The 27,725-nt window shown below is 41.2% G+C and overlaps 1 protein-coding gene across 1 annotated transcript in view; it reads right to left on the bottom strand.

The window, feature by feature from the left end:
• ADGRV1 (adhesion G protein-coupled receptor V1) overlaps positions 1 to 27,725 on the bottom strand; it is a gene marked incomplete at its 3' end in the record, with an annotated part of 281,727 nt that overhangs the window by 80,549 nt on the left and 173,453 nt on the right. Inside the window, exons 84-85 of the mRNA XM_082012794.1 lie at positions 10,182 to 10,298; positions 761 to 939 (exon numbers count right to left, since the gene is read on the bottom strand). Of these exons, the coding sequence (XP_081868920.1) occupies positions 761 to 939; positions 10,182 to 10,298 (296 nt within the window). The remainder of the gene's footprint in view (positions 1 to 760; positions 940 to 10,181; positions 10,299 to 27,725) is intronic.

Raw genomic sequence — 27,725 nt, 5'->3', positions numbered from 1 at the left:
ACACGAAGTAAATACTCATAATAGCCTAATATCCATACATCAGCTTGCCATAAAAGGGGCCGGAGTAAAAGGTAGGGAAGGATAATGAAGTATTTATCTATGTATCTTTCCACTTAAATGTCTTAGGTTCTATGCAGATGTATAGCTTTAATTAGGACAGTTTTCTGAGGTTATATATAGTTTTCTAAGGGCTGTGTTAATAACTGGCGTTCCAGCAATGCTCAAATTGGGAACAGGTTGGGATCTAACATATTCAATATTTCAAGAAAAACACTTCAGGAAATGTATTTGACATGTTAATGTAGTTACATTGTTTAGCAGAGAATATGTTTAATAAATCTAGGAGACTTAAGGCTTGGTTTGGTGGTGTGTCTTTTAAACACAGAAATGAAATGGAAGAACAACAAGCCCTTCTGCTCACTTCTGCAGCAGTAGCCATTTGTACCCTTTACCCTGGAACTGTAGAGTCTCAGAAAAGAATAAATGATTTACCGGCAAAGCAGACATGCTCGAGCTGGCTCTGCCAATGCTCAGCCCAGGATGGAACTGTGGAGAAACTGGAGCAAAGCCCAGTTGCACAGAAAGTGCTGCACTGCATATGGGTGACATACTTGCTTCATCTCCACCAAACCAGCAATCCCCCTGCCCCTTACTGCGTCCGCCTGCGTGCACATCCCCTTCTCTACCTACAAGCAAATTAAGTATAAAACAATACAGCGAGTACAATAGCTAGCTCATGCTTTTTTAAAGGAAAACTTACAGATCACTGTAGACAAGGCCATAAATCTGTGCTGTGCTGTGATGATAGAGTCCTCTCAGGATAATTAAAAGCAGGATCACAACAAAAGCTGGAAGCCCCCAACTCAAAAGGAAGTAAAGCAGATAGCGCCGCTCTGTGTGTTCGTCATTCATCACCAGGACATACCAGAAATTAACAGCCTGAAGAATAATGCAGAATAATAATCAGTAGACTTGGTAGATGATTAGCTATCCCAAAAAACAGTCACTCTGAAAGTCATAATACAGCATACTCCTTTCCCAGCATATGTGTATATATAAATATTTTTCAACATAAGTATTTTATTCTCATTTTCTTAGGTAATCAAAAGACAGTGATTGTAACAGAAGTATGCTTATTCATATGACTGTTAGAGTTGCAACTAGACTACCAGAGAGGAAGGAACACCCTATTTAGTAGAAAACACTATTTTTACAGTGCAAAAATAGCTTTGTGGTACAAAAGTAGCTTTCTTCTTGGATTTCTGTATTTTCACAGAAAAGACTGACATATAATATTGCTAAATCTGATCTGTATTGAATCTTTTTACACTATTGTTTAGCTCTATGTATCTCCTTGTAGGAAATGCACTAATGTTCAATAGTTTTCAGTTCTGGGCTCACCAGTACAACAAAGACTTGGAGCGTGTCCAGCAAAAGGCCATGAAGATGATTAACAGACTGCAGCATCTCTCCTATGAGGAGAGGCTGAGAGAGATGGGACTATTCAGCCTCAAGAAGAGGAGGCTCAGGGGGATCTCATCCACGTGTTGGGAGAGAGCTACAAAGAGGAAGCCAGACTCTCCTCAGTGGTGCCCAATGGGAGGACAAGAGGCAATGGGCACAAATTAATAGACATGAAATTCCAACTGAACACAAGAAAAAGCTTTTTTACTGTTGGGGTGGTCAAACAAGCTGACCTGAGAGGTTGTGGAGTCTCTACTCTTAGAGGTAATCAAAACCTCACTGAACATGGTTCTGGGCAACCTGTCCTAGCTGACCCTGCTTGAGCCAGGGTGTTGAACTAGACAGTCTCAAGATTCCCCTGCAGCTTCAGTGGTTCTGTGATTCTGTAATATGTGTGTAAGAGAGAAAAAAATGGAAATAAGTAAATGTAAAGTCGCGTGCATCTCTGCAACAATCTATGTCTTCTTAAGAACAACTCAAGTAGTTAATTAATGGTATGTGGATTTCTTGTGTAAGTCTCATCAGTTAATGATCGTTACAGGTTTTTTTCTGTGATTTATACAGCATGAATGTACAATACTTTCTATCGTGAAACATAAAGCATATTGCATAAGCTAACAACTTGTTTTTAAAAAAATTATTAGTTTAGAAAGCATTTTAAATGCTTCCTTAGAGAATGACATTTTACAAATATGTCCAGTGTATGTAATTATATTAATTATATAGTAATTTTTATGGCCTTTTTAATTTTCATTTGGTGACTGGTGCTATGTGAACAAAGGCAAAGTTTGTTTTCCTTAAAAGAACACAGGCATATAATACCTACCATATAGTTGTAACTGTCCTGTGTAGGTTGAAAGAACACAGAAAAACTATTAATTCCATTGTTGGACATTCACAGGAAGAAAACATTAAACAGATTGAAATGGTATTTGGAAAAAAGTCCACAGTTTGTGAAAATATTTGGTTGTTCTCTTATAATGTCGTTTTCTCTCTTAACTTTTACATGTGATTGAAAACCCATTCAAGATTCTGTTTGTCACCTTACGACAATAAACACTCCTCAAATTACATGCCCTTGTAGTCCTGACTAGGCTGTGCTTCACGGCGGGCATTTGCAGACAGCAAAATCCTTGAACTGATTTATGCCATTATGCTCAGGGATTGTTGGTTCTACTAATTCTGACAATCTGGTGAACATTGTTCTCAGTCATCCAACTGAGATTGCTTTCTAAGAAATTGTACCTCATGTCCTTGCTCTGTGTTTGTTTAGCCATATTTACCTATCCCACCTCATTTATCACGGGAGAACACTCTAACACCAGTTCTGCTGCAAAGATGTAAGGGGCTAGTTAATGGGTAGTTCACCATTTCTTGTGCAGTGACTTTTCTATCTTGATAATTATAATTTCTTGTCTTCATATCCTTTTGATGTTCAAAAATTTAATCAATGAAATATGAATAGTGGAGCTAATTTTAAAAAATCCTTTCCTGTGGCCATGCCACAACAATAATGAGTTCTACAAAAGAATAAAATGTACAGTCCATTTCCCAGCTGCTCAGGTGGAAGAACAAATGTACAGGTTGTGATTGTTCTGATGCAGAAGGCAAAACAGTTACAAGTTCAAATAACACTCTATTGAGACAATGCAAACTTCAGTGAAGCTTCTAACTTTTAGAATGAGACAATTAATTGAAATTACATTCCTCAAACTGGGGTGCTTTTATTTATTTCCTTATTTATTCATTCATTTATCTTTAGTTATAAACTGTAGATATCCAGAAAATATTAGAATCACAGACCAGTTTGGGCTGGAGGGACCTCTCCAGGCCACCCAGTCCAACCCCCGGCCGTGAGCAGGGACATCCCCAACCAGAGCAGGGTGCCCAGAGCCCCGTCCAGCCTGACCTGGGGGGTTCCCAGGGACGGGGCATCCACCACCTCTCTGGCCAACCTGGGCCAGGGCTTCCCCACCCTCCTCGTGAAAAATGTCTTCCTTAGCTCTCGTCTAAACCCGCCCCCTTCTAGTTTAAACCCAGCGGCCCTTGTGCTGTCGCTCCCGGCCCCGCTAACAAGCCCGTCCCCACCTTTCCTACAGGCCCCTCTCAGCCCTGGCAGCTGCAGGAAGGTCTCCCCGAAGCCTTCTCTGCTCCAGGCTGAGCCCCCCCAGCTCTCCCGGCCTGTCCTCCCGGCAGAGCTGTTCCAGCCCTCGGAGCGTTGCTGGGGCCTCCTCTGGCCCCGCTCCAGCAGCTCCGTGTCTCTCCTGTGCCGAGGGCTCCGGAGCTGGACGCGGCCCTGCGGGGGGGTCTCCCCAGAGCGGGGCAGAGGGGCAGAACCCCCTCCCTCGCCCCGCTGGCCACGCGGCTTTGGGGGCAGCCCGGGACACGGGTGGCTTCTGGGCTGCCAGCGCACGTTGCCGGCTCCTGTCCGGCTTTTCACCCACCGGGACCCCCAAGTCCTTCTCCATGGGGCTGCTGTCCATCCCTTCATCCCCAGCCTGTGCTGATACCGGGGGCTGCCCCGACCCAGGTCCAGGACCCTGCCCTTGGCCTTGTGGAACCTCAGGAGGTTCACATGGGCCCCTTCCTCGAGCTTGTCCAGGTCCCTCAGGCATGTCAACTGCACCACTCAGCTTGGTGTCCTCTGCAAATGTGCTGAGGGTGCACTCCATCCCACTATGTCACTGATGAAGATATTAAAGAGTACTGGTCCCAGTACAGACCCCTGAGGGACACCACTCGTCACCAATCTCCATCTGGACATGGAGCCGTTGACCACTACCCTCTGGTTGTTACCATCCAACCAATTCCTCCTCCACCCAACTGCCCACCCATCAAATCCGTCTCTCCCCAATTTAGCGAGAAGGATGTTGTGTGGGGCCATGTCAAAGGCCTTAGAGAAGTCCAGATGAACAACACTGGTAGCTCTTCCATCTTCCACTGAAGTGGTCACTCCATCATAGAAGGCCACCGGGCTGGTCAGGTAGGACTTGCCCTTGGTGAAGCCATGCTGGCTGTCTTGAATCATGTCCCTGTCCTCCATGTGCCTTAGCATAGCTTCTAGGAGGATCTCTTCCATGATCTTCCCAGGCACAGACATGAGGCTGACGGGTCAGTGGTTCCCAGGGTCCTCCTTTCTACCCTTTTCAAACATGGGTGCAATGCTTCCCTTTTTCCAGTCTCCAGGGACTTCACTGCACTGCCAGGACTTTTCAAATATCATGGAGAGTGTCTTGGAAACTACCTCAGCCAATTCCCTCAGGAGTTTGGGAAGCGTCTTGTCAGGCCCCATAGACTTGTGCATGTGCTGCAAAATACTTTAAATAAAGTATTTCCTAACTCAGTGAGAAAACTTCTATTTCTCTTCTTCATGCTTTTTAGGAATGGCCACAGCTTTCATTTTCAGAATTGTTGCATGCTTTCATAGAATTCCTTTTTCAGCTGTTAGGCAGTCCATAAATAATTCTTAAAAATAAGCACCAAACTTATTTACAAGTCTGCAATAAATTATAGAAAATTTAAGGTGCCATTAAATCCACAGAGGAGGATTTAGGTACGGGTGACAGAAAGCTCATGACATTCACTCTGGTTTGCTTATTGAAATGCCACTTTTGCTGTTGATTTACTCCACTGTAGCAGTGGCTTAAAAAAGTACAAAGAGTCCACCTTTTCCCATAATTTTACACAAAGTCAGAATTGGCAATTGACAATTACAAAATTTTATTTTTCTCAAAAGACTGCTTTTAACTTTTTTGTAACTTTTTTTTTTGTAACAAGTTAGAAATTGCTAAAAGAAGAAAATTATTTTTCCTGATAAATGGTTGTCATACTACAGATTTGTCATGGGAAGAACAACTGAATACAGAAAGGCATCTTTAGTGTGTGCTCCTACGATAAAAGAGCAGTCTGCTTTTGAAAATGTCAGCTTATGCTGTAGGAACATACATTTGTTTGAAGGGACATTTGTCAGGATGTAGAATTCTGAATTTCAGACATTAGTACAAGGCAAATTTTCAGGCTAAGCTCACTCTGTGGGCACAGAGTCATTTGCACCTTGCTTACTCCTTCCCTTCTGCAGTCAAGACAGCCTCATCTTTATAAAATTGGGTAACGTTATCAACATTCTGCAACTTACAAAAATCTTCCTATTATAGCCAAGAAACAAGACGAAGGGACAGTAACAATCATACAAGTAATGATGATTTGATGTGGTCTTTGTTCTGACTTTGAAAATGGACCAAGTGATCTCCGAGGACCCTTCCATTTCTGCATTGCAGTCAAAGTCTGGGTAGTAGCTATGTCTGTAGTACAAATACTGATACTGAATGTAAGCCTACAAATACAAGAAGCTAAAAATGGAAAAAGAATTAGAATATGAAGCTATAGATTTTGTTGTAACCACTATTAAAATATGATAAAATGCTAAATATAATTACTACATGTAGCAATATGCAGAAGATGGAACGATTAGGACAAAAAGGTAAGGTAGTTGTCCTTGAGTCCAGAAAGTGAAGATCTTTGATCTGTGCTACAGAATTGAATCTATATAGGTCCAACTGTACTGTTACATCTGTGTTTTCCTATAGACTTTTGTTGCCTGGAAATTTTGCTCCAACACTCTTGACCCTTAAAATTGTCAAGAATTTCTGGATGTTTCAGTTCCACATACCTGCACATATCTGCACACTTCTTGCACTTCATTATCCCATTCACCCACTTTTGTATGCAGTGATCAAGACTGACACTAGCAGATTTGTATAAAATAAGTCAGTGATCAAGCATATGCACTATGCTACTCAGCTTCACAGAGGGCAGTGACTGCATGAGTGATAAGGAATCTGTTAGCTTATTTTTGCTGTTTCCCAGGCAGAACTATTTAAGTCCCATTAGTATAAATACATTATTAATTCTGCCTTCCAAATCAAGTCATATGTAGTAAGCATACCATACTGAGAAATACGAACATTCATTTCCCAGGCATTTACATCTGCCATTTAGACCACAGTAGCATCTAGACTTCCCAAATCAGTCTGGTTTTCCCTTGGATCCACAAGCTTTGCTAATATTGTGGTGTGGACTAATTCAAGGACAGAGATGTCCCAAGCATTCCTTTAGTGCCCTGGCATTGCTTTCTCAACTCTGCAATGAGAAATATAAATTTAGGACATATCCTCAATCAAGAGGACTAAATTGAAGCTGAGGGCTGGGTTGATGTACGTTTCAGATTATTTCTTTCCCTCTGGGTCTTTCAAACTTCAGGAATTATTCACAGCTGAAGACCTGCACCTACAAAAAGGGGAAAATGCACTTCATTCTCAGTTTTACTCCTGGCAGCTCTTGTCAGCTCTTCACTCAGCAGGCTATACAGGATTCCCTCTTCGAGCACCCTTATCTCCTCAGATTTGCATGAAGAGTCTTCTTGACCAACACAAGACTGAGGCTCCACTAAATACAATGGGACATGCGAGTTTTTAGGAGCTGGCCAAAGTCTACTCCAACAAAAGTAACAATGGATTTCAACTACAGCCATAAAAATTACCAACTGTTAAGAGCCATGCAATTTTTTGTAATTATAAGTGATTAATCATTGGAAGAGCAAACACTCAAAATGGGACTACTTTTGCAACTTAATGTAATGTAAAATGGATAGGATGGGAAGATTGTGAACTATCAAACTATCAAACACTATGATTTGAGCAGCCAAATCATGAAATATTCCAGCAAAAGAGGAACTTAAAAGCATTAATCTGTCTGTCCAAAATAGTAAATGTTTAAGAGATCTGAAGCGACTTAGGGATGAAGTGAATGAGCATCTGTGAATAACAATATAATTTACAGCTCACAAAATAGTTTAGGTTAATTAACCTAAGAGAAAGTCATAAGCCAAGCTAGGTGAAGGAGAAGCACAGCAGAAAAATTTCTGTATTGAGACGGTAGAAAGTAACATTCACTGGAGAGAATATTTAATCTTGCTAACTGTATAAATTCAGGAAAAACAAAATTAATTAAAAGACTATTAGTATCACTAGAGACAGAGGGGTTTAGATCTCTGCTCCATTTTTATGAGCAGTTGCATCAGCATTGTACATGACAGACCATCTACTTGTAGTTTGCTAAGACCAACAAGCATGGCAGAGCTGTTAGAAAGACTACTAAGGTGCCCAATGGAAGTGAGCCTGGCATAATCCCAGGAAAATGCCAGATGCCACATGAATGTCACTGGGAGCGAAAGCTGTCTTTAGGTATAGCCTAATTTGCAATTCTCGGTTTGGTCTGACAACCTCATATTGCAGGATTTGTATGCTAATGTATGGAGCTGCATGTGGAGTAATCGCTGAGGGGTACTTTGGAAATTTACCCTCTAAGAACAGCCTTGAAACCAGGTGGAACGTAGCACTCATGTACGACGGGTCTGTGCCATGGAGACTCCCTGAACAGCCTTGGATGTTGGCAACATCAGGGGCACCTGGTGTGCTGACTCTGGGAGAGATTACATGGAGGGTGGAGCGGAGTGGAGACCTCGCGGCCACGCTCTGTGAACAGGGGAGTTTAGGGATGCACAGGATGTACATTGATAAGCTGCGCTTACAATGTCCTGGGCCAAAGACCTGTCAACTTTGATGAAGTGCTGTCCTTAGAGTGAACTTTGCTAATTATAATATCATTATAATACTAAAACGCACACCCCTCTCAAAAGCTACCACCCCCCCAAGGTGCGACCCCTCCTCAATGAGTGTGCGCACTGAATTTTTCCTAGTCTGTACCTTTAAACGCGAAGCGAGAGAATTCTGCACCAATCCTGATAAAGGTATGTATGACTAGAGTCACTCAAGCTCCACCTGCGAAGTAAAACACTATAAAATAATGTTTTAAGAGCTGGATGTTAGGGAAGATACCATCGTTGTGTACCACTCTAACTTCTGGGATCAGTCGACGGGCTGAGCCTCTCTTCCCCCCCATCGGGACGCCGTTGGGTAAGATTTGAACCCTTGGTCATACCAAGTGCCTCCCCGGGAAACTTAGAAATCTCTATATAGAGTCACTTTACATCTTTTAAGGCGTTTATAGCCAAGTAGTGTCTCTCGTAGTTTTAGCATTTGCACGTGCTTTATAGGTAGTGAATTTATCACCGGCAATCCAAAGAACCTGTATATCTGTTGCTTCAATAAATCGCACTATTGATTGACTCAGCCGTGTGTTCAATAAATCGCACTATTGATTGACTCAGCCGTCTGTGGTCCCTGAACGCGACCGTACCTCTGAGTGCGGCCGTGTTAGTTCAGGAGGTGTCCGGCTGAGCAGGTAGTGTGATGTTAGCAGTGCATCCGGACCCGTGATAGTCCAACAAAGGTGTTGGGCGCGACCGGACTACTAACGCTGACTTTGGGCATCACTCAGAACCTAAGCTCAGCCGCCCCCAGTCCCTCTGATATCTGAGGATCGACTGGAAAGCAAGGGGGTTTTGTTTCTGCCAAATTGCTCTGCCTCTTAACGCAACACTGCATATATAAAGCTGTATGCTATAATAAATGTGCTGTGCACATATACTATTAAAATGAGATAAATAAATGGCATAATTCATGTTTTAGGGCTAAATATACCTTTCTAAATGAGGGCATGATAATGTGTTTTCCAAATAACCTCACAGCTTGTTATTTTGACTAACACACAACTGGTAATTTTCCATAACAAATTTGATTGTTCATGGTCTCCCACATTAGTTCAATTGGTGTTTACATCATTTACTGTTCTATAATGTGTAAAAAGAGCAGTGAAGCTGGTGTAGAGCTGGTGTAGGTCTAGAGCACAAGTCCCGTGAGGAGCAGTTGAGAGAACTGGGGTTTTGTCCCCAGCCTGGAAAAGAGAAGGCTGAAGGGAGACCTCATTGCTCCCTACAAATACGTGAAAGGGGGTTGTGGTGAGGTGGGGGTTGGTCTCTTCTCCCAAGTAACAAGCAATAGGATGAGAGGAAATGGCCTCAGGTTGCGCCAGGCGGGGTTTAGACAGGATATTAGGAAAAATTTCTTCACCGAAAGGCTTGTCAATCACTGGAACAGGCTGCCCAGGGAAGTGGTGGAGTCATCATCGCTGGAAGTATTTAAAAGATGTGTAGATGTGGTGCTTAGGGACATGGTTTAGGGGTGGACTTGGCAGTGTTAGGTTTACTATTTGTCTCAATGATCTTAAGGGTCTTTTCCTACCTAAACAGTTCTATGATTCTATGAAAATTCTGGCAATATTTATGAATGTATGTACTCCTTATTTTAATGCTAACTTATGAAGGTTTGTTTGTCATATTACACAAGTCTAATGACTAAAATGCTACTGACTCAAAAAATTACAGTGTAGTTTACAGTTACATTTCACCTGTAAGAGACTGTTTCAAAAGACCAAGTAAGAAATGCTTAGAAAAGTTAATAACTCTAATAAAGCAGTTCTTCAGTGTTTTGAGACAGTAACTTCTACAGGATGAAGTAAGATGTGGAAATTCTTACAGAGTTGTAATGGATATTAGTGGAAAGTCTTTCTAAGGTTCAAATATTTACTCTTGGAGCTGTAACACTCTAGGCTTAATAAAGACCATCTAATGTTTTGCCTCTCTAGTAGCATTGAATTTGCAGAGATACGTACACTACAATATAATAGAAACACAATCTATGTATCAGTTACATTCACAGATGTTTTGGGGAAGGGGTGAGAAAGACTGAGAGACCAACCTGAATAAGCATCCAGCTGAACTGGCAGAGGTAAAGGTAATGGGTAACAGATGCAAGGGCAGAGCAGCTTTCCTCTGAGAGATGTTGGCTTATGTAAGCAGAAGCCAGAAATGAAATCTGCAGGGAAAAAAAATTAATACATGCATATTGGAATTAAACAAAAATAATTTAATAATAATAATAATGATTTTTTTAAAATTTTCTATGTGGAAGTAAAATATACACTCAGTTACCATTCCAGAGACTCAGGATAGATGCCTTGGGCATTTAATATTCACCCCAAAACAGTCACTCTTTAATGCTGTCAGCCACAAAACTAGCTTTAAACTTTTTGCAGACAATCTGGTATCCATTACATCCATATCTGAAAAGACTATAGAGACACTTAATGTTTATTGTTTAATATTGTTCCTCAGACTAATTGCCATGCAACATTAGGCACTAGCTTTGTAACTGAGGGTGGAGATTTTCCTCCATAAAATAAAAAGACACATTTTGTTCTGATTTCAATAAGGCCAGAAATTTTATCAAGAAAACAAACAAACTCAAGAGGCACTTACTGTCTTCAGACTGTTAGACATGCAACAATATTACACCCCAACACATAAGATAGCAATACAGGACAAAAGGCAGTCAGCATTTCTTCTGTTGGCTTAGAGCAGACCAGGATTTCACACTCACAAAGCAGATAGATAGTTTTTCTTCCAGAGACATGCCAAATGTCAAAGGACTATACGTTGGCTGGATAAGTAGCCAATGCATTGTTTAAGGAACAAAGGTATTCCAAGTCTGACTGCAATGCATGCTTCTGAAGAATTTCAATATAGCATTTAAAATGAAAACACAAGTCAGAAACTTTTATCTCTGTCTTCTGTGAATTTCTTTACACAGAAAATAGCTCTCTATCAGGAGACTTCATTAAAGAATTAAAGTGTTCACATAAAGAAAGGCTCAGTTTACCTACTGAACACCTGCAGTAACTGATGATTTTTCCTCTCCTTTAGAAGGAATACCAATATTTTGACCAACAGCCCACTGACGTGTTAGTAATAGTAATTTGTGGAGTGTACAGACAGATTTTATGTATATAAAATCAGGATATGGGGTGGGGAAGGCAGTTAAAGTGATTTGGCATACATCTGGACTTCATATTTACAATAAAAATACATGTATGGTATTGGCTAACTCTCAGGCAGTCTCTTAACTGTAAAAATATCCTTATAAAATTTATATATACAGATATAAATGTATCTGTATATTGACAGGTAGACAATTTTATCGCACCATGAAATGGAGTAAGAATGAGCAACTGGACAACTGGACGAAAAGCAATTATGAGATGCATTTCATTATCTAAAGGAAAAAATGCACTTTTAGTATTTTATGTGGTGTTCATCAGTCTTCTGCTGGGAACTGGAATCTAAACACGGCCACATCACCATTCAGTTATTAAGAGGTTAACACACAGCTTAATATAGACTGCTATTTGCCAAATTCTGACGCTGCTAAAACAAACGCCATTGTCTGGAGTGGGTTAAACACAATTGAAGTATGTGTGCAATAGCTGCCTTCCATTAGGGATAAACACAAGAAATGTTCATGTAAACAACTCTGTAGCACCAGCTAGCTCAAACAGTACCAGCAGTACTTTTCCTAAAACTTGAGCAAACACTTCTACTTACAACAAGCAAAATACAACACACATCTGGGTGGAGAGGCTTTACCACCTTTTGTTCTCTGAAGGCTTGTGTATATGTCAAGGACACAATGTTAGGCTAGGGACAGAGACAACGAAGGGATGAAAACACAAAAGCAGACTGAGTCCTGGAAACCTGTTTTTAGCACCTTCTGGACTGAATGTTGTCTGGAGAGCATTTTGCATCTGTTATCAAAGAAACTATCATTTCTAGCATTTTCCTGTGTTTCAAGAAAAATAATTTTTGTATAGAGAAGTATCTTGTTATGTCAAGAGTTTTCCAACCAAAACAATAAGAAGAGTCCAAATATTTGCTAAAATGCATACCTTTCGTGGATACTGACTTTTGTTGAAGAAGTAAACCAGCAATACAGCTGAAGTAATCACTCAGCTAAGAGTTTATTGTAATTAGTGGCATTACAGTGTTTTAGACAAAAAAGGGCTAAAAAGATAAAAGAGGCGAAGAAACATCTATATATTATTTTCATGTAATTGTTATCTTGCATCTTGGGCAGAAGATACAAATGACAATTGGATTATAACACAAAAAACAAATAGCAGATAGTATTTTGAAATGTTGGGAGAAGAGACCGTAGTTTAGCTATGCTCTTCTGACAAATGCTGGCTACTTTGGCACTTAGAGCTTAAAACACAGTGCACCACAATTTAGTAGCAACGGGTAGAGCCAGGCCAGTGAATAGACTTTTCACCCATAATATCTAAGGTTGTTAGGGAAACATACAAAAAAAGCACCTTCCAAATAAATCATTCCTTAGGCCTAACTGCCTCATGTCTTCTATACTTTGCTTAGTTTTTAACTGTAGTGGGCAATCTTTTGTAATAATGAACCTATTACTTTAATAAGCAAAATACGTACCATATATTGGAATAAGGTGTTCCTTCTTGGAACATTAGAAAACATACATTGGATGTCTTCCATCTGATATCAGTTGTTCAGAGCTCTTTTTACAGAGATGGTAAGATTCTAAATACCCGTTTTCAAACAACCTTTGTAACCCACCATTTGGGTCTATGCCAAGATGATAACATAATGTTTCTTCCTGGTACTTGTCACGCTGATCAGTCTTGACCCAAAGTGTTTTAATTAAGGAATAACAAGTGACTTACTGAAGTTACTCAAGTAGCAGGCTACTACTTTTGTTAATTTGTGTATGATAGTTCTGTGCCACATTCAAAATTACAGTGACAGCATATGACTCACAAGGTTCCTCTCGGCAAAATGAAAAAATAAAAATGTTAAAAAATAAAAGATGATAAATCAATGCACTTCTGTTAAAGAGCAAAAGGATTTTTGACAGGGTTCCTATCTGACAGTCGCTTACTCAGTTAATTAATCAAAGGATACTGCAATTCATTTGTAACTCTAAGACAATTACCTAGCAATTACTTGAAGGAAATTAGCAACTGGGTATTCAACTGCAGTCATCAACACCAAACCAAAAAAATTAATAAAACCAGACAATTTACAAAACTGTATGTTCCTGTATGAGGAACAGTATTTTTTACCACTGTTTCCAAGCGATAGGCTGGCTCAGAACACCACTCCTCTGGTAGTTAAGAGCTGCCTCCTAGTTTCCAGCCTGCACTTATTCATGGTCAAATTATACCTATTTTTTCTTCTGTTGGGAGCCTCTCAGGTTAAACAGGATTTCCTCCTCCTTGGGGTTTGCACTATCATGAATTCACGGAAAGCAGCAGTATTCTCTCTCAGGCTTCATTTTTCAAGGTTAAATAAGCTGACCGCTGCACAGCGCAGTTCTCTGTAGAGATGCCTAAGCTGGGCTGGACAGCAAAAGAAGTTTAGCTCTGTGAACACAGCATCTGCCTGGATCAATTTATCTTGTTTCTCCAAGTAATCCTGTGCACTGCGCTGCGAAATGTATACTCACGCGTAAGAAAGCCTGTCCTTGCGCAAAAGCCTTTGCAGCCTGCGTACCAATTCCATTGTCCGTCGCTATACTGGTGCCACTCTGACTCTGTCCTTTGTGAAAACACGTACTGAGCGTTGGCTGGGGAAGAGCTGCAGAGGTCTCGCAAGATTCTCACCCAACAGTTTTCGTATCTCCCTATATACTGTGCAAATACTTTTTGTGATATATGGTAATACCTCAGTGATCATCTGCTATACACAGTATTTCTTCTCATTTCCAACTGACTACCTCTTGCCACGCAGTTGAAGTTTTGCTATGAGCCTACAAGTTACGTCTTTTCACCTTGTTCTAAGAAATATCCCTGTATTTCACACTTTAGTCTTCAAAGCTATTCACATCTTTCTATATGCTACCCCACTGCCACTTCATAGTGTCAGTGCTTCTCTACTTTCTGCCATCAGTGCATTTTGCCCAGGCATGTTTTCTGTTTCTTTAGGATCAGTAAAACACCTCTCTTCATTCGCCACTCTCACAGCTGTCTTTTCCCATTAGTCTATCTCTTCCCACATCCAAGCCCTTGGACTAATCCTGCTCCATTATTATTTCACTAATTATGTGACATACTCTCTATTTTACTGCATTTATCTCATCAAAGAAAACTATGAGATTAGTCTGGCACAATCTAAGTATAAACATATGGGAGTCTTGTTCTCCCCTTCATTTATCACGATGCCTCTTTACTATATATTACTTTTAATATATTATTTTTCAGTCACATAGTAACACTCTGAAGTGAAGGGGTTTTTTGCTAAAAGCATTTGCTGTGACACCTGCAAGGTATCGTGCCAGCTTTTCAAAGTTAGGAATAGGGAGCTTTTTGTTCCAACCTATGAACATACCCTTTGAGTTCCCCTTCTCCCTCAGTAGCCATAACCTTCACTCCATGCTACTGACTCTATTCACCATCTCACCTTTATCTCAGTGGTGACCTTTAATGTCACTATCTTCGCTGATAATGTGACGATTTTAATTTTATTTGTTTGGAGTCACACTAAATATGTTTACTTTTCCTGCCTCACTGTAATTTTTTACCAGAAATGTAAATTATCTCTTCATTTATATAACAAAAAATATTTGACAAAAATTCCACACAAGAAGATTACACTATTGTCAAACAAACCAAATGTACATGGTGTATTCATTGATGCCAGCTATAGATGATGTGAGAAAATCAATATACCTTCTAATGATAAAAGAATTTATTACACTCTAAGTTCAGAATTAGCAGAGCTAAACTTGGCCTCATTACAGAAAATTACAGGAAAATGAGTGTAAGTTGAGAGTTGCCTTTCAAATATTGTATAAAAGAGAAAAAGTAAAGACCAGAAGATTGAAGCAATTCCATATGAACCATGTAAACAACAGCCAGCTGAGAAGTAGTTGAAACCTAAGTAAGAAGATGTATGAAGAATAAGTAAGTGGAATACAGAGTAGTAGTAATTACAACATGGCATGCTAAGTGCTGAAATACTATCATATGATGGTCTTTAAAATGAGGATACAGCACGTGACACATGGAGATGAATCTTATCTCTAGGTGGAAGTACTGAATGTCATCTTTGCCTCAGCCTTTTCCAGCAAGAGCAGCCTTCACGAGACCAGGGCGTAAGGCTGGAGCAAGAAAGATGTACCCTTCACAGAATCACAGAATCATTAAGGTTGGAAAAGACCTTCAAGATCATCAAGTCCAACCACCAACCCAACTCCACCATGCCCATTAAACCATGTCCCAAAGTGCCACATCTACACGTTTTTTGAACATTTGCAGTGATGGTGACTCCATCACCTCCCTGGTCAGCCTGTGCCAATGCTTGACCACTCTCTCCGTAAAGAAATTTTTCCTAATATCTACTCTACACCTCCCCCAGTGCAACTTGAGGTCATTTTCTCTCATCCTATTGCTAGTTACTTGGGAAGAGGATCAGGTCTGAGAATATTTAAACAAACTGGGCCACAGCACCTGATGGGATGCTCCCAGGAGTGCTGAGGGAGCTGGCAGATGTCACTGTGAGACCACTCCTGGTAATCTTTGACCAATCATGGTGACTAGGTGAAGTGCTCAAATACTGGAGGAAAGCAAATGTCACCTGTACCTTCAAGAAGGGCAAGAAGGAGGACCCAGGCAATGACAGGTTGGTCAGGCTCACCTCCATCCATGGCAAGGTGACGGAGCAGGCAAACCTAGAAACCGTCTGCAGCCACATTATGGATAAGAAAATCATCAGGAGTACTAAGCATGGCTTCACTGAGGGGAAGACAATAGTCGCTGTCTATTGTCTACCTGGCCTTTGACACTGTCTCCCATAAGATCCTCATAGACAAGCTGTTGATTTATGGGCTGGATTAGCAGACAGCGAGGTGGGTTGGAAACTGGCTGAATGGCCAGGTCCAGAGGGTGGTGATAAGGGTTGCAAAGTCTAGTTGGAGGCCAGTGACTAGTGGTATACCACAGGGATCAATACTGGGTCCAGTCCTGCTTAACATGTTCATTAATGACCTGGATGAAGAGGCAGAGTGCACCCTCAGCACATTTGCAGATGACATCGAACTGGGACATGTGGCTGATACACCAGAGGGTTGTGCTGCCATCCAGAAGGACCTAGACAGGCTGGAAAAAATGGCTGACAGGAAGCTCAAGAAGTTCAACAAGGGGAAGTGCAAGGTCCTGACCTGAGAAGGAATGACCCCATGTACCAATACCTGCTGGTGGCTACCCAGCCGGACAGCCACTTGCAGAAAAGGCCCTGGAGGTCCTGCTGGACACCAAAGTTGAACATGAACCAGCGATATGCCCTTGGCTAATGGCATCCTGGGCTACATTAAGAGAAGTGTTGCAAGCAGGTTGAGGGAGATGATCCTTCCCCTTTACTTGGCAGTGGTGAGGCCACACCTGGAGTCCTACGTCCAGTTCTGGGCACCCTAGTAAAAGAGAGACATGAACATACTGGAGAAATTCCAGCAGAGGCCCATGCAGATGACTGAGGGATGGAGTATCTCTCCTACGAGGAAAGGGTGAGAGAGCTGAGACTGTTCAGCCTGGAGAAGAGAAGGTTCAGGGGGGATCTTATTAATGTATATAAATACCTGAAGGAAGGGTACGAAGAGGATGGAGCCAGGTGGTGGTTTCAGTGGTGCCCACTGACAGGGTCAGAGTCAACGGGCACAAATTGAAACACAGGAGGTTCCCTCTGAACATCAGGAAACACTTTTTCACTATGAGGATGACCAAGCACTGGCACAGGTTGCCCAGAGAGGTCATGGAGTCTCCATTCTTGGAGATATTAAAAAATTATCTAGGCACATTCCTGGGCAACTGGTTCTGGGTAGCCCTGCTTGAGCAGGGGGGTTGGACAAGATGATGTACAGAGGTCCCTTCCAAGCTCAACCATTCTGTGATTCTGTGATAAGAGTAATGACCTTAACTGTATACATCAGACCAGCGCAGGCTGAGTCAGTTTTTGGACAATTAGCATATGTACAAAATTCACATACTATTGATAGCATGATACACTATTTGATCATTGTATGATCAAATCCAAGATTATTGCATGGGAAAATTTACGTATGGGTAAAGTTGTGAGTGCCTTTGAAGAAACCTAAATACCCTCCTTTCTTTTAGCTTTTTTTGCTCTTTTAGCTTTTTTTGCTGTGCACAACATCATATGGTTGGGCCCCTCACGACAAGAAAGACATTGAGGTGCTGGAGCGTGTCCAGAGAAGGGCAACAGAGCTGGGGAGGGGTCTGGAGCACAAGTGTGATGAGGAGCAGCTGAGGGGAGAAGAGGAGGCTGAGGGGAGACCTCATGGCTCTCTACAACTACCTGAAAGGGGGTTGTGGTGAGGTGGGTGTTGGTCTCTTCTCCCAAGTAACTAGCGATTCAACGAGAGGAAATGGCCTCAAGTTGCGCCAGGAGAGGTTTAGGCTGGATATTAGGAAAAATGTCTTTACTGAGAGAGTGGTCAAGCATTGGCACAGGCTCCCAGGCACAGGGAGGTGGTAGAGTCACCATCACTGGAAGTGTTCAAAAAACATGTGTACATGGCACTTCAGGACATGGTTTAGTGGGCATGGTGGTGTTGGGTTGGTGGTTGGACTTGATGATCTTGAAGGTGTTCTCCAACCTTAACGACTCTATGATTCTGTGATTCTGTGAATGTCCCTTAGGTCAGATTGGGCCAGAGGTCCCAACCTGTTGCACACACCCAGCCTACTGGACTTTGGGCTGTGACAAGGAGGAGGTTGGAGCCGACAGCCTTGACGCTGGGCGAGCACTCCTCAGTGGTAGCCAAAAGACCGGTGTGTTATCAATCAATGCTGTTCTGCATAAAACTAAAAGCACAGCACTACGAGGGCTGCTACGGGGGAAGGTTACTTCCATCCCAGCCCAAACAGAATACACAAGGAACTACACACGCTTGCAGTGGTACCGACTATAAACAGGGCAGTGCACATTTTCATGAACTCTGCCGAACAGGTAGCTTTGTTTCTCTGTATTTAACATTTCAAGAAAGATAAAGGACAAGGATTCCAAATAGACATCCAAAATATCAGCACTTCCAATTACTTCTGGATTAAAGATTGCATCTTATCTTCCACCAACTGTTTTGAACTTGTTTGGAAAGTACTGTATCGAAATGATTGACACTGTGGTACCTCTTCAGAACTGTTCCACAGAAGTGCAGTGCAATGGATGAATTTGGAATACTCTGATGAAAGAATATTCCTTTTATTTTTTTTTACTTAAATAAGACTTTTTCCCATGCATTTTGTAGCAAACCACATCACATAATCTATTCCTGGTCAGAGAATATGCAACACCCAATGAGGTGGACAGGAATGGTTTTCTGTTGAAATCCGCAGGTAATTGATTTACCATCTTCCTCTCAACCTGGACCAGTCTGTCTTAAGATTCTGCCCCAATTTTTCAGTCTGACAATGCAGCAAACACTGAAAAATTTATTTCATGAAGACCTAAGTGTATCTGATGTGGCATTAGCTACACAACTCCTTCAAAAATACTTAAAACCAGGAACTTTCAGCACTGATATTGCAAATGTTAAGTTAAAACCCCTAGGTAATAAGTAAAATAAAGGCTGAAACTAAAATAATGACTTGGTAAAGTATAATCAAAACCTGACGTATAAGTTTTAGAATTGCAAAAAAAAATGTTTTCACAGAGGGAGAATAAACCTGAGAGTAATAACCTTTCCTATTGCAAGAAGTGCTGAAAAGGCAGCATGTTGTGCTGGGCGAAGAAAATGGAAAGAGAACACCTTGCTCTGCTCTAGAGAAAAAGCTGTGGAGAAAGCTAACCCAAGCATATATAAAAGCATCAAGCAGCAGAACAATACGTATTTAGCTCTTGAAGAGTGCGCAGAGCTAGGCCCTGCCACATCTGCTCAAAACAGTTTCACTTTCTTATCCGAGCAGGAAGCACCCCTGCCTCCTGCAGCTAAGAAAAAGACCTTTCCCCACTGGGAAAAATCTGCAAACCAAGCGGCCAACTCCCCTAGAACACTCTGGAGTGTGCCAGTGAAGAACAAGTCAGTATACTTATGTCACATTTCTGTAATTTCTGTAAATTCCTGTTTCACAGTACAAACTCACGAAGCTCTAGACATTGTCTTCTTCTAGACAGAAATATCTTCATATATGTCTTAGAGAAGTGGATCCTAACACTGGTCATTTAATTTCACATTAAATAGATTTCTTCTCTTTTATCAATTTTATTATTTTCTTTTAATGATTCTAAATTTATTTCTTTGTTCCATGTAGGAGGAGATTGTCTTCCTTATAGATCTTGTTTGCATGCATTTCTATTAAAAAAGAAAACAAAACAAAGAGCCCAACCACATGCTCTCTCTCATCATACCAGCCCAATCTGAAAAGAAGAATAGTATTAAAGGCATAATTTACAGTGCTGTTCTTTTGTTGGACTGAATTGCAATGAACAATAACATAGTAAAATAAACTCCCATGTCCTCACCAAATTGCTCTCTTCTGCTTTGAATTTACTTTATATGGGTAAAAAAAGGGGTTCCCTCCTTGAACACAGGGACACTGCTTAATAATAGTGCATATGAATCATACTTTTTGTTACTTCTTGGTAGGTCAGGACAACACTGATGCAAGCCAAGTGTTCTTCTTGTGTTTTGTGTTCGGATATTAAATGTCAGGACAAAAATACCAACAAAGGATGTACAAAAATTGCAGAGATTTATGGACACTAGCAAAAATTCTAAGTCACTCTTCCTGGAAAAAGTAACAATACAACACACAGCATGGTTCAGAGTACAGAGGAAAAGGTTATATAATTTAGAAGATTCAAAACACAGTGTTCAACTGGGTCAAAAGAAAAGTTCAATAACTAACTTTTCATTTCATATTTATTCTGTGTTAATGATGCTAAAAGCTGAATTTAAAGTTCTTTTGCGAATTTACATGAATGCTAAATGACTTCATGGGTCACTAAATTGTTTCAGAAATTACCATAATTCAGAGAAGGGTGCTTTGTACCTGACACCAAAAAAAAATAGGTGTGGGTTTAGTTTTATTTCTGGCTTCAGTTAAGTCAGTGAACATATATATCAAAAAATAAGCACCTTATGAACAGCAACTCAAAAGTCTCACTATATAATTTGAATGTATGGTGCATTTTAAAGATATTTTTGTGTTCATGAAATATTTGCTTGAAGTATGTTGATTGTATATCACTGTAAACTGGCACCTTAAGAAAAGCCAAACAGCTAACTAAAATGAAATTATTTGAAATAGTGATGGCATATGTACAACAGTGACCCACAATGCTTTTGTGTAAAGATATATATACGTTATTAAGCAGCAGCAGAAGTGGCAACCACTTTAAGACGTGAATATGTTACTCATTCCCTTCCCCCAGCAGTTGGTTTCATGCTGGGCTCAGTCCCTGCCCTCTTCACTTCCCATTTTTAGGCTCCGGGACTTTTTTAACTTCTCTGAGCAAGGCGGCAGGCAGGATACGGGCTGAGAGGGAGCGAGGCACCACGATGCACAGCACAGCCGCTCGCAGACAGCCACTTTACATACCGATTCAGAACAGTATATCTGGCACAGTACCCTATAAAGACAGCTCCTATTATCACCTCCATGGAGATCCGGGACAGAGATGCACGTTGCTTTGTCACTCATTACAGAGCACAAGCCAGACCTCCCGAGTCCCACTGCAAGATCCTCAATAACACAACACTTCTGCTACAACGATGCAAATAAAACCTGAAAAAGCCTCATTTAAAACTATCAGAAACGTATCTACAGCCTATTCCAGTTTCAAGTACTAAGACACAGCTCAGGGCTGTCTGAATATGCTGATTCGGCAGGTCCAAAACAACGTCTTCTGATGGATGTTGACTTTGTGCAACAGGATCTGCGTGTTGTTTTCTATCTAGAAGCTCAGGTTAGAGCCCAAGTAGATCAGCCATCACAGATTAATCACCTCTAGAAGCCTCTCAAGTGGGATCTATATATGCTGAGAGTGTACATCAGGGAAAAACTGAATAATGTCACTTTTCACTTCCTCCATTTCTAGATATAGTTATTCTTAAGAATAAGTTCGGGTGTGTAAGTTTCCTGCAGTAAGTGCACACAAATTTGTCAGCATGACCATTTACTACCTCTAAACTGAATTTAGGACTGTTTTGAGTACACCCTCAGCAAATTTGCAGAGGACACCAAGCTGAGTGGTGCAGGTGACACGCCTGAGGGACGGGATGCCATCCAGAGGTACCTGGACAAGCTGGAGGAATGAGCCCGTGTGAACCTCATGAGGTTCACCAAGGCCAAGGGCAGGGTCCTGGACCTGGGTCAGGGCAACCCCCGGTATCAGCACAGGCTGGGGGATGAAGGGATGGAGAGCAGCCCCATGGAGAAGGACTTGGGGGTCCTGGTAGGTGAAAAGCTGGACATGAGCCGGCTGTCCTCCAAGTCCTCCTAGTTAAATTGTTAATGGTAATCTGAGTCAGGTTTACAGAAGTAGTGGCTGTGTAAGCAGCTCAAAAAGCAGGTACACTAAAAATGTAACCTCTATCAGAAGGCTGGTGATAGGAAATTGTTATGGTTTTCACCTGTACCTCTGTTGGTAGAGTGCATGCTGTCTACAGCCTGAAGAAAAAAGCAGAGGTTTACGTATAGAAAGCAAGATCTTCACAAGACTATGGGATCTGTCTTCATTTATTGATTGGAAGAGCTATTCTAAGAAGTCTGGTGTGATATGAAAGAATACTTAATTGAAGTAATTCAAATCTTGCAGGAAGCTTTTTTTATGTAAAGAGAAATTTACTTAACACAATCCAAGCATTCTTCAACAAGGGCTAACAGGTAAGTTTCCTAGTTCTGCTATTATTTGTAACCTCTGATATTAAAGAAAAGCTGGCCTTATTTAAATATTTGCGGCAATCTTTGGTCCAGATTCCTCCTAAATGTCAAAATACAGCCTAGAAATGTATCAGTTCACTGATCAGTATCATCTGTTGTCATATAGGTATCTTTAACTGCTGCCTTCTCTGTGTAAACGGCTTCATAATTAGAGAGCAGAAGAGGAAATTTTCCCTCCCTAACACAGATAGAACACAAAGCCTTTGGATTTTGTTGTGTTAATGGGAAGAATGGAAACTTTTGAATGCACAATAATCAATGTGAATTAGTAAATAGCATAGGGTATAACAGGCAGTAAAGATTTAAGATGATTCCACTTGAAGACAGGACTTTTCAGACACCTATAATAAAACCATGAGCATGCCAGCTGGCGTAGATTACTAAACAGCATTAAATAATGTCTTAGTAGTCATAGTTTTTCTGTTCTGTACAGATTCATCTCATCTGTAAACAAGCAGGGGAAGGAACTGGGTCACTAGTGCTCTGAGCAATAGTTTAGATTAAAAACAGACAAACAAAGAAAAATGCTTTAAATACGCCAAAAACATAAGGATCCTAGAACTGTGACTAACCTAAAGAAATAACATAGATTAAGTATAACTTTTAGTGCGCAAACAGTATTGTAAAAATAAATTCCAAGTATTTATAGAATTTAGAAGTTCTATCCTGCTGCCACGGACTTTGTTCAGGAGTACAGACTGAATTGCTTTTTCAAACTCAGACATAGAAACTTCCTTATCTAGCTAGAATCTGTGCTCTGTCGTTCTGCCAACACGTGAAAATGAACTGCAGAGAAAGTCACTTATTCCTAAAATAACTGTTATTCTATTCGTCTTCACGCAAAAATTATTCAAAATAAACTAATGTTTATTCCGGAATAGAGCATCTGCATACGAAACTAGTCTGAAAAATTACTCTGTAATGCCTGCTTCACTATTTTGATATATAGTGACTGGAAGTTTCTCATAGTTTCTCATGTATAATGAGAATGCAAAACATATTAACTTCTTTGCCTAAAGTCAGTGTGCTTGCAGATAGTAGTCAAAAGCCAAATATCTAAAAATAAAAAGTGATTCAAGTCTAATTCTTTAAAATGACCTCTCAGATGTTATTAAAGGGACTTCTATTAAAACAGTAAAGAAGACACAGATTTTTATGTTTAAAAAATAACTAAATACTACCAGTATTTTACCTAGTAAAGTAGCCATGCCCAAGGCGGGGCTATGCAGGTTCATATGGTCTAATTCTTGTTTCTTGGTGAGGATCTCCTATCAAATGCTAAAGGAATTTGAGTTCTATATTGTCATTGTCAGCTGCTTTTTGCATGTTTCTGTCACTTACATAAACATATTCCATGCTTTGGGCACCTTTTTGATGATGCTTGTACTTACTATCACATTTATCAGCTTCAAATTTCTGATGCACATTCATGGAACATCAAAATCAATTTGTATAGTTGTGAATGGCTGTCCCTTTATTCAGACTAGAAATAGAAAGGGGTTTTATTTTGTACATTTTAAATTCTGTATTTTTCATCAATACATAAAATTATTTCTGTCGTTTATGAAAAAACTGGGATGTGAGACAATCTTTTAATTTCACAGCACTTCAGATATTTCTTACTGTAGAAATTCTCAAGCTGTGTATAGGAATTAAAGAGATATTTAATCTGTCATACCCAAAGCACATTCAGTAGCCAAGTGATTTGGATTCATCACATCCAGATGCAGCTGAATTTTAAGCTCTGTAGATGTTCTGAAGCTACAGTAGGTAAAACAAGTTATAACCTTCAAATGCTGTGACTAGAAAGGTGTACTAGTGTCCTTGTATTCTTTCATTTATACATACTTCTCTAGCTGATTCCTTTCAACAGTTTTAATGTTATTTTAATAATTTTGGATTTTGATCTGTGTAATGGTCACAGGATTGACTGATGACTCAAATCCCTCTTGAGAGAAGCTGTGGGCCACAGGCTTGCCTTTCGGTATCTCACTTGTATGGATCCCCTCAGGCCAAAAGTCTTTAAACTACATCCCTGGGCTTTTATTGAAAACAGACAAAATATTACAGAATCACAGAATCATTAAGGTTGGAAAAGACCTTCAAGATCATCAAGTCCAACCATCAACCCAACACCCCCATGCCCATTAAACCATGTCCTGAAGTGCCACACCTACACGTTTTTTGAACACTTCCAGTGATGGTGACTCCACCACCTCCCTGGGCAGCCTGTGCCAATGCTTGACCACTCTCTCAGTAAAGACATTTTTCCTAATATCCAGCCTAAACCTCCCCTGGCGCAACTTGAGGCCATTTCCTCTCGTCCTGTCGCTGGTTACTTGGGAGAAGAGACCAACCCCCACCTCACCACAACCCCCTTTCAGGCAGTTGTAGAGAGCGATGAGGGCTCCCCTCAGCCTCCTCTTCTCCAGACTGAACACCCCCAGTTCCCTCAGCTGCTCCCCATCAGACTTGTGCTCCAGACCCCTCACCAGCTCCGTTGCCCTTCTCTGGACACGCTCCAGCACCTCAACGTCCTTCTTGTAGTGAGGGGCCCAACACTGAACCCAGGATTCGAGGTGCGGCCTCACCAGTGCCGAGTCCAGGGGCACGATCCCTGCCCTGCTCCTTGGGATGAAAATAAGTGTTGATAACACAGGGATGTTTTCGTTATTGCTGAGCAGCGCTGACCCAGAGTCATGGTCTCTCCTCCTCCTCAACCCACAGTGAGCAGGCTGTGGGGGCACAAGAGGGTGGGATGGGACACAGCCAGGACAGCTGACCCCCACTGGCCAAAGGGATATTCCAGACCATATGACGTCATGCTCAGCATATAAACAGGGGGAGGAAGAAGGAAGGGGTGGGGGGACGTTCGGAGTGATGGTGTTTGTCTCCCCAGTCACCGTTACACGTGCTGGAGCCCGGCTGTCCTGGGGATGGCTGAGCCCCTGCCTGCCCGTGGGGAGCAGGGAATGGATTCCTCGTTTTGCTTTGCTTGTGCGCGGCTTTTGCCTTCCCTGTTAAACTGTCTGTATCTCAACTCACTTCTTTTCTCATCACTTTTCTGATTCCCTCCTCCATCCCACTGTGGAGGGAGTGAGCGAGCGGCTGCGTGGGGCTTAGTTGATGGCTGGAGTCAAACCACGACATCAGTTTAGGGTTTAGCCTAAATCTAGCAGGGATACAGAATAGATCCTGCACTAAAGGAAATCTTCAGCATTCAGACAGGAAAGATGGGTTTAAAGTATACTTCAGTAAAGCAAAAAGGTCTTTCTGTAGCTGGACTGCAAGGAGGTGAGGGACAAACTAACAAGTCCGGGTCAATTCTGCCAATCCCTCGGGGAAAAAGGTATCTGGAAAAAAGAGGCAGAACCTATGGCTTCATCATGAATTTCTCAAAGCCTCATGCTGGTATGAATGAGGCAGCTCACAGCTCTCGGGGAACTTTCAAGCTCTCACCTGAATCAGGAAAAAAAACCCCTATTGTATGAGAGTAATGCTGAAATTGTGATTTGGGTCTATTTCTACAATCTCAACTTGTGAGAACATATTTTAGAATTCAGACTCCAGAGGTTCTGTCATAAGCCACTTCCAAATTATACAGCCCTTATATTGCAAGGATTCACGCTTGGGGGCAGGCAGGTAAAAATGGGTCCGCATAGCTCTCCTAGCAGTGCCAACCCAACCGGCTGCACAAACAAGACCACCTAGAGAGAGATCATTATTTACATCATCTGTAAGCAGCTTCAAGACTCTTTTTATGATTGCTGGGCATCAGTAGGGAGGCTCAAGTTATGGTTGACACCTGACTGCAGAGATTGGACACTGCATGTGAAAGAGAGTGCATGGGGCAGTCAAGGCAACCTTAGAAAAACCAGATTTGCATTAACATCCAGCAGGGTTTGAGCCCAAAACTCTTTGTTTTTAAAAAAAAAAAAAACACCTCCCTGAAACAAAACTGTTGTGTGATAAATTGAAAATTATTCCTGCTTTATTAAGTACTGCTTATTTGTTATTAAAAAAGATGAACTTTTCACCTTGACGGATTCCACTTATTGTGGCAACAAGAAAGAATAACACCACTGAAGGGAAGGAGGGATAAGACGGATACTAACTGTAATACGGAGAGTGAACAGGACTCCTGATCTCTGATTCTTGTTTTACTTTTTCCCTTGTAAAGGCTTAACACCAAGCGACTTCGTCACCTGTTTCTATCAGCTCATCTCAAAGCAACACGGGGGGGCATTTAAAAACTGCAGGAACCTGAAGGTCTGTGCCGCTGCCTGAGACGGTACCGACCCTCTCCCACCATCCCTATCCTTCAGGTCACAACGAAAGGCTAAAAACCAACCTTTTTTAGTGCAAAAAGTTCAGATTGGTCTATTTTAGCTGAAACATTAGTTAGTTATAAATTCTTCTGGCTTTAGTAGTGAAGTAACACTAACTCCCCAGCCGCGTACATTTAATCCACTGAAACTGCGTTTAATAATTCTAATTACATGATCCACTGATCACTTGCAAGAAAAACAAAGCCCATTCCTCATAGGGCAGTAATTTTAGAAACATATTTTGTTTCATTGTGTCAGACTGAAACCAGAAAAAGTAACTGGACACATGTCAAATTCATTTCCAAATGAACCTCCTTGCACAAAAATTGCTCTTAGACAAGAAAGTATTCCACAGGTGATCCAGATGATATGGAATTTTTAGGCTCAAAAATAACGTCTTCTACTGTACCTTCTAGAACAGTAAGGAAAGCTTGTCATATAAAATGATCACGACTTTTTCTTTTTTAATGATAGTTAAGCTGATATCCAGACCATTCTGTGTACCACTAGTTGACCGACAAAACAAGCTGCAAGAATAGGAAATCTTCAGTGACTTTGCAGGGTATATACTGTATAATGCAGTGCAGTGGGGAATTCTCTTCAAATACTAACTCCGATATGGCATTCAGTGAGAGGAATAAATATGCATGGCTCAGTAAATTTTTTCTGGGATCATTTTAAATACCGAGTACGCTCCTGCCATTCACGGCACAGAGAACAATTTTCTCTGGATAGGACGGAGTCAAACAGCTTCAGATCTAAGTTCTTTAAAAAGAGCTATTTGTGAGCTGATAGTCACCTAGCCCAGTTTACATTCCTTCCCTGAGGTGACTGCAGCTCCTCTGCAGTTCTGTCACTGTAAAAGAGAGCTGTTTACGTACAGCAGGCCCAAAATGATGACTATTTCTCAGGGGTGTGTGGTAATTCTGCAGGCAAAAAAAGCCGAGACAGAAAACAGAGTTCTGAAAAGCAGCTTTGAAACGTACACTTAAATCACATATGCAAGGAAAACAGGCTGAGCAGAACTGCTTCGTGTATGGGTGCACATATAAGAAAGCAAACACCCTCTCTTGCTTAACTGATCGTTCTAAAGCAATTGATCACATTTACTTTCAAGATGTGAACAAAAGCACTTTTTCTGTGGCCTCTTTTTTTTAT

Source organism: Phaethon aethereus, assembly GCF_964289735.1.
Source record: "Phaethon aethereus genome assembly, chromosome: Z".
NCBI lineage: Eukaryota > Metazoa > Chordata > Aves > Phaethontiformes > Phaethontidae > Phaethon > Phaethon aethereus.
The sequence above is the reverse complement of the archived record's forward strand: the minus strand, read 5'-3'. Positions and strand labels throughout refer to the sequence as shown.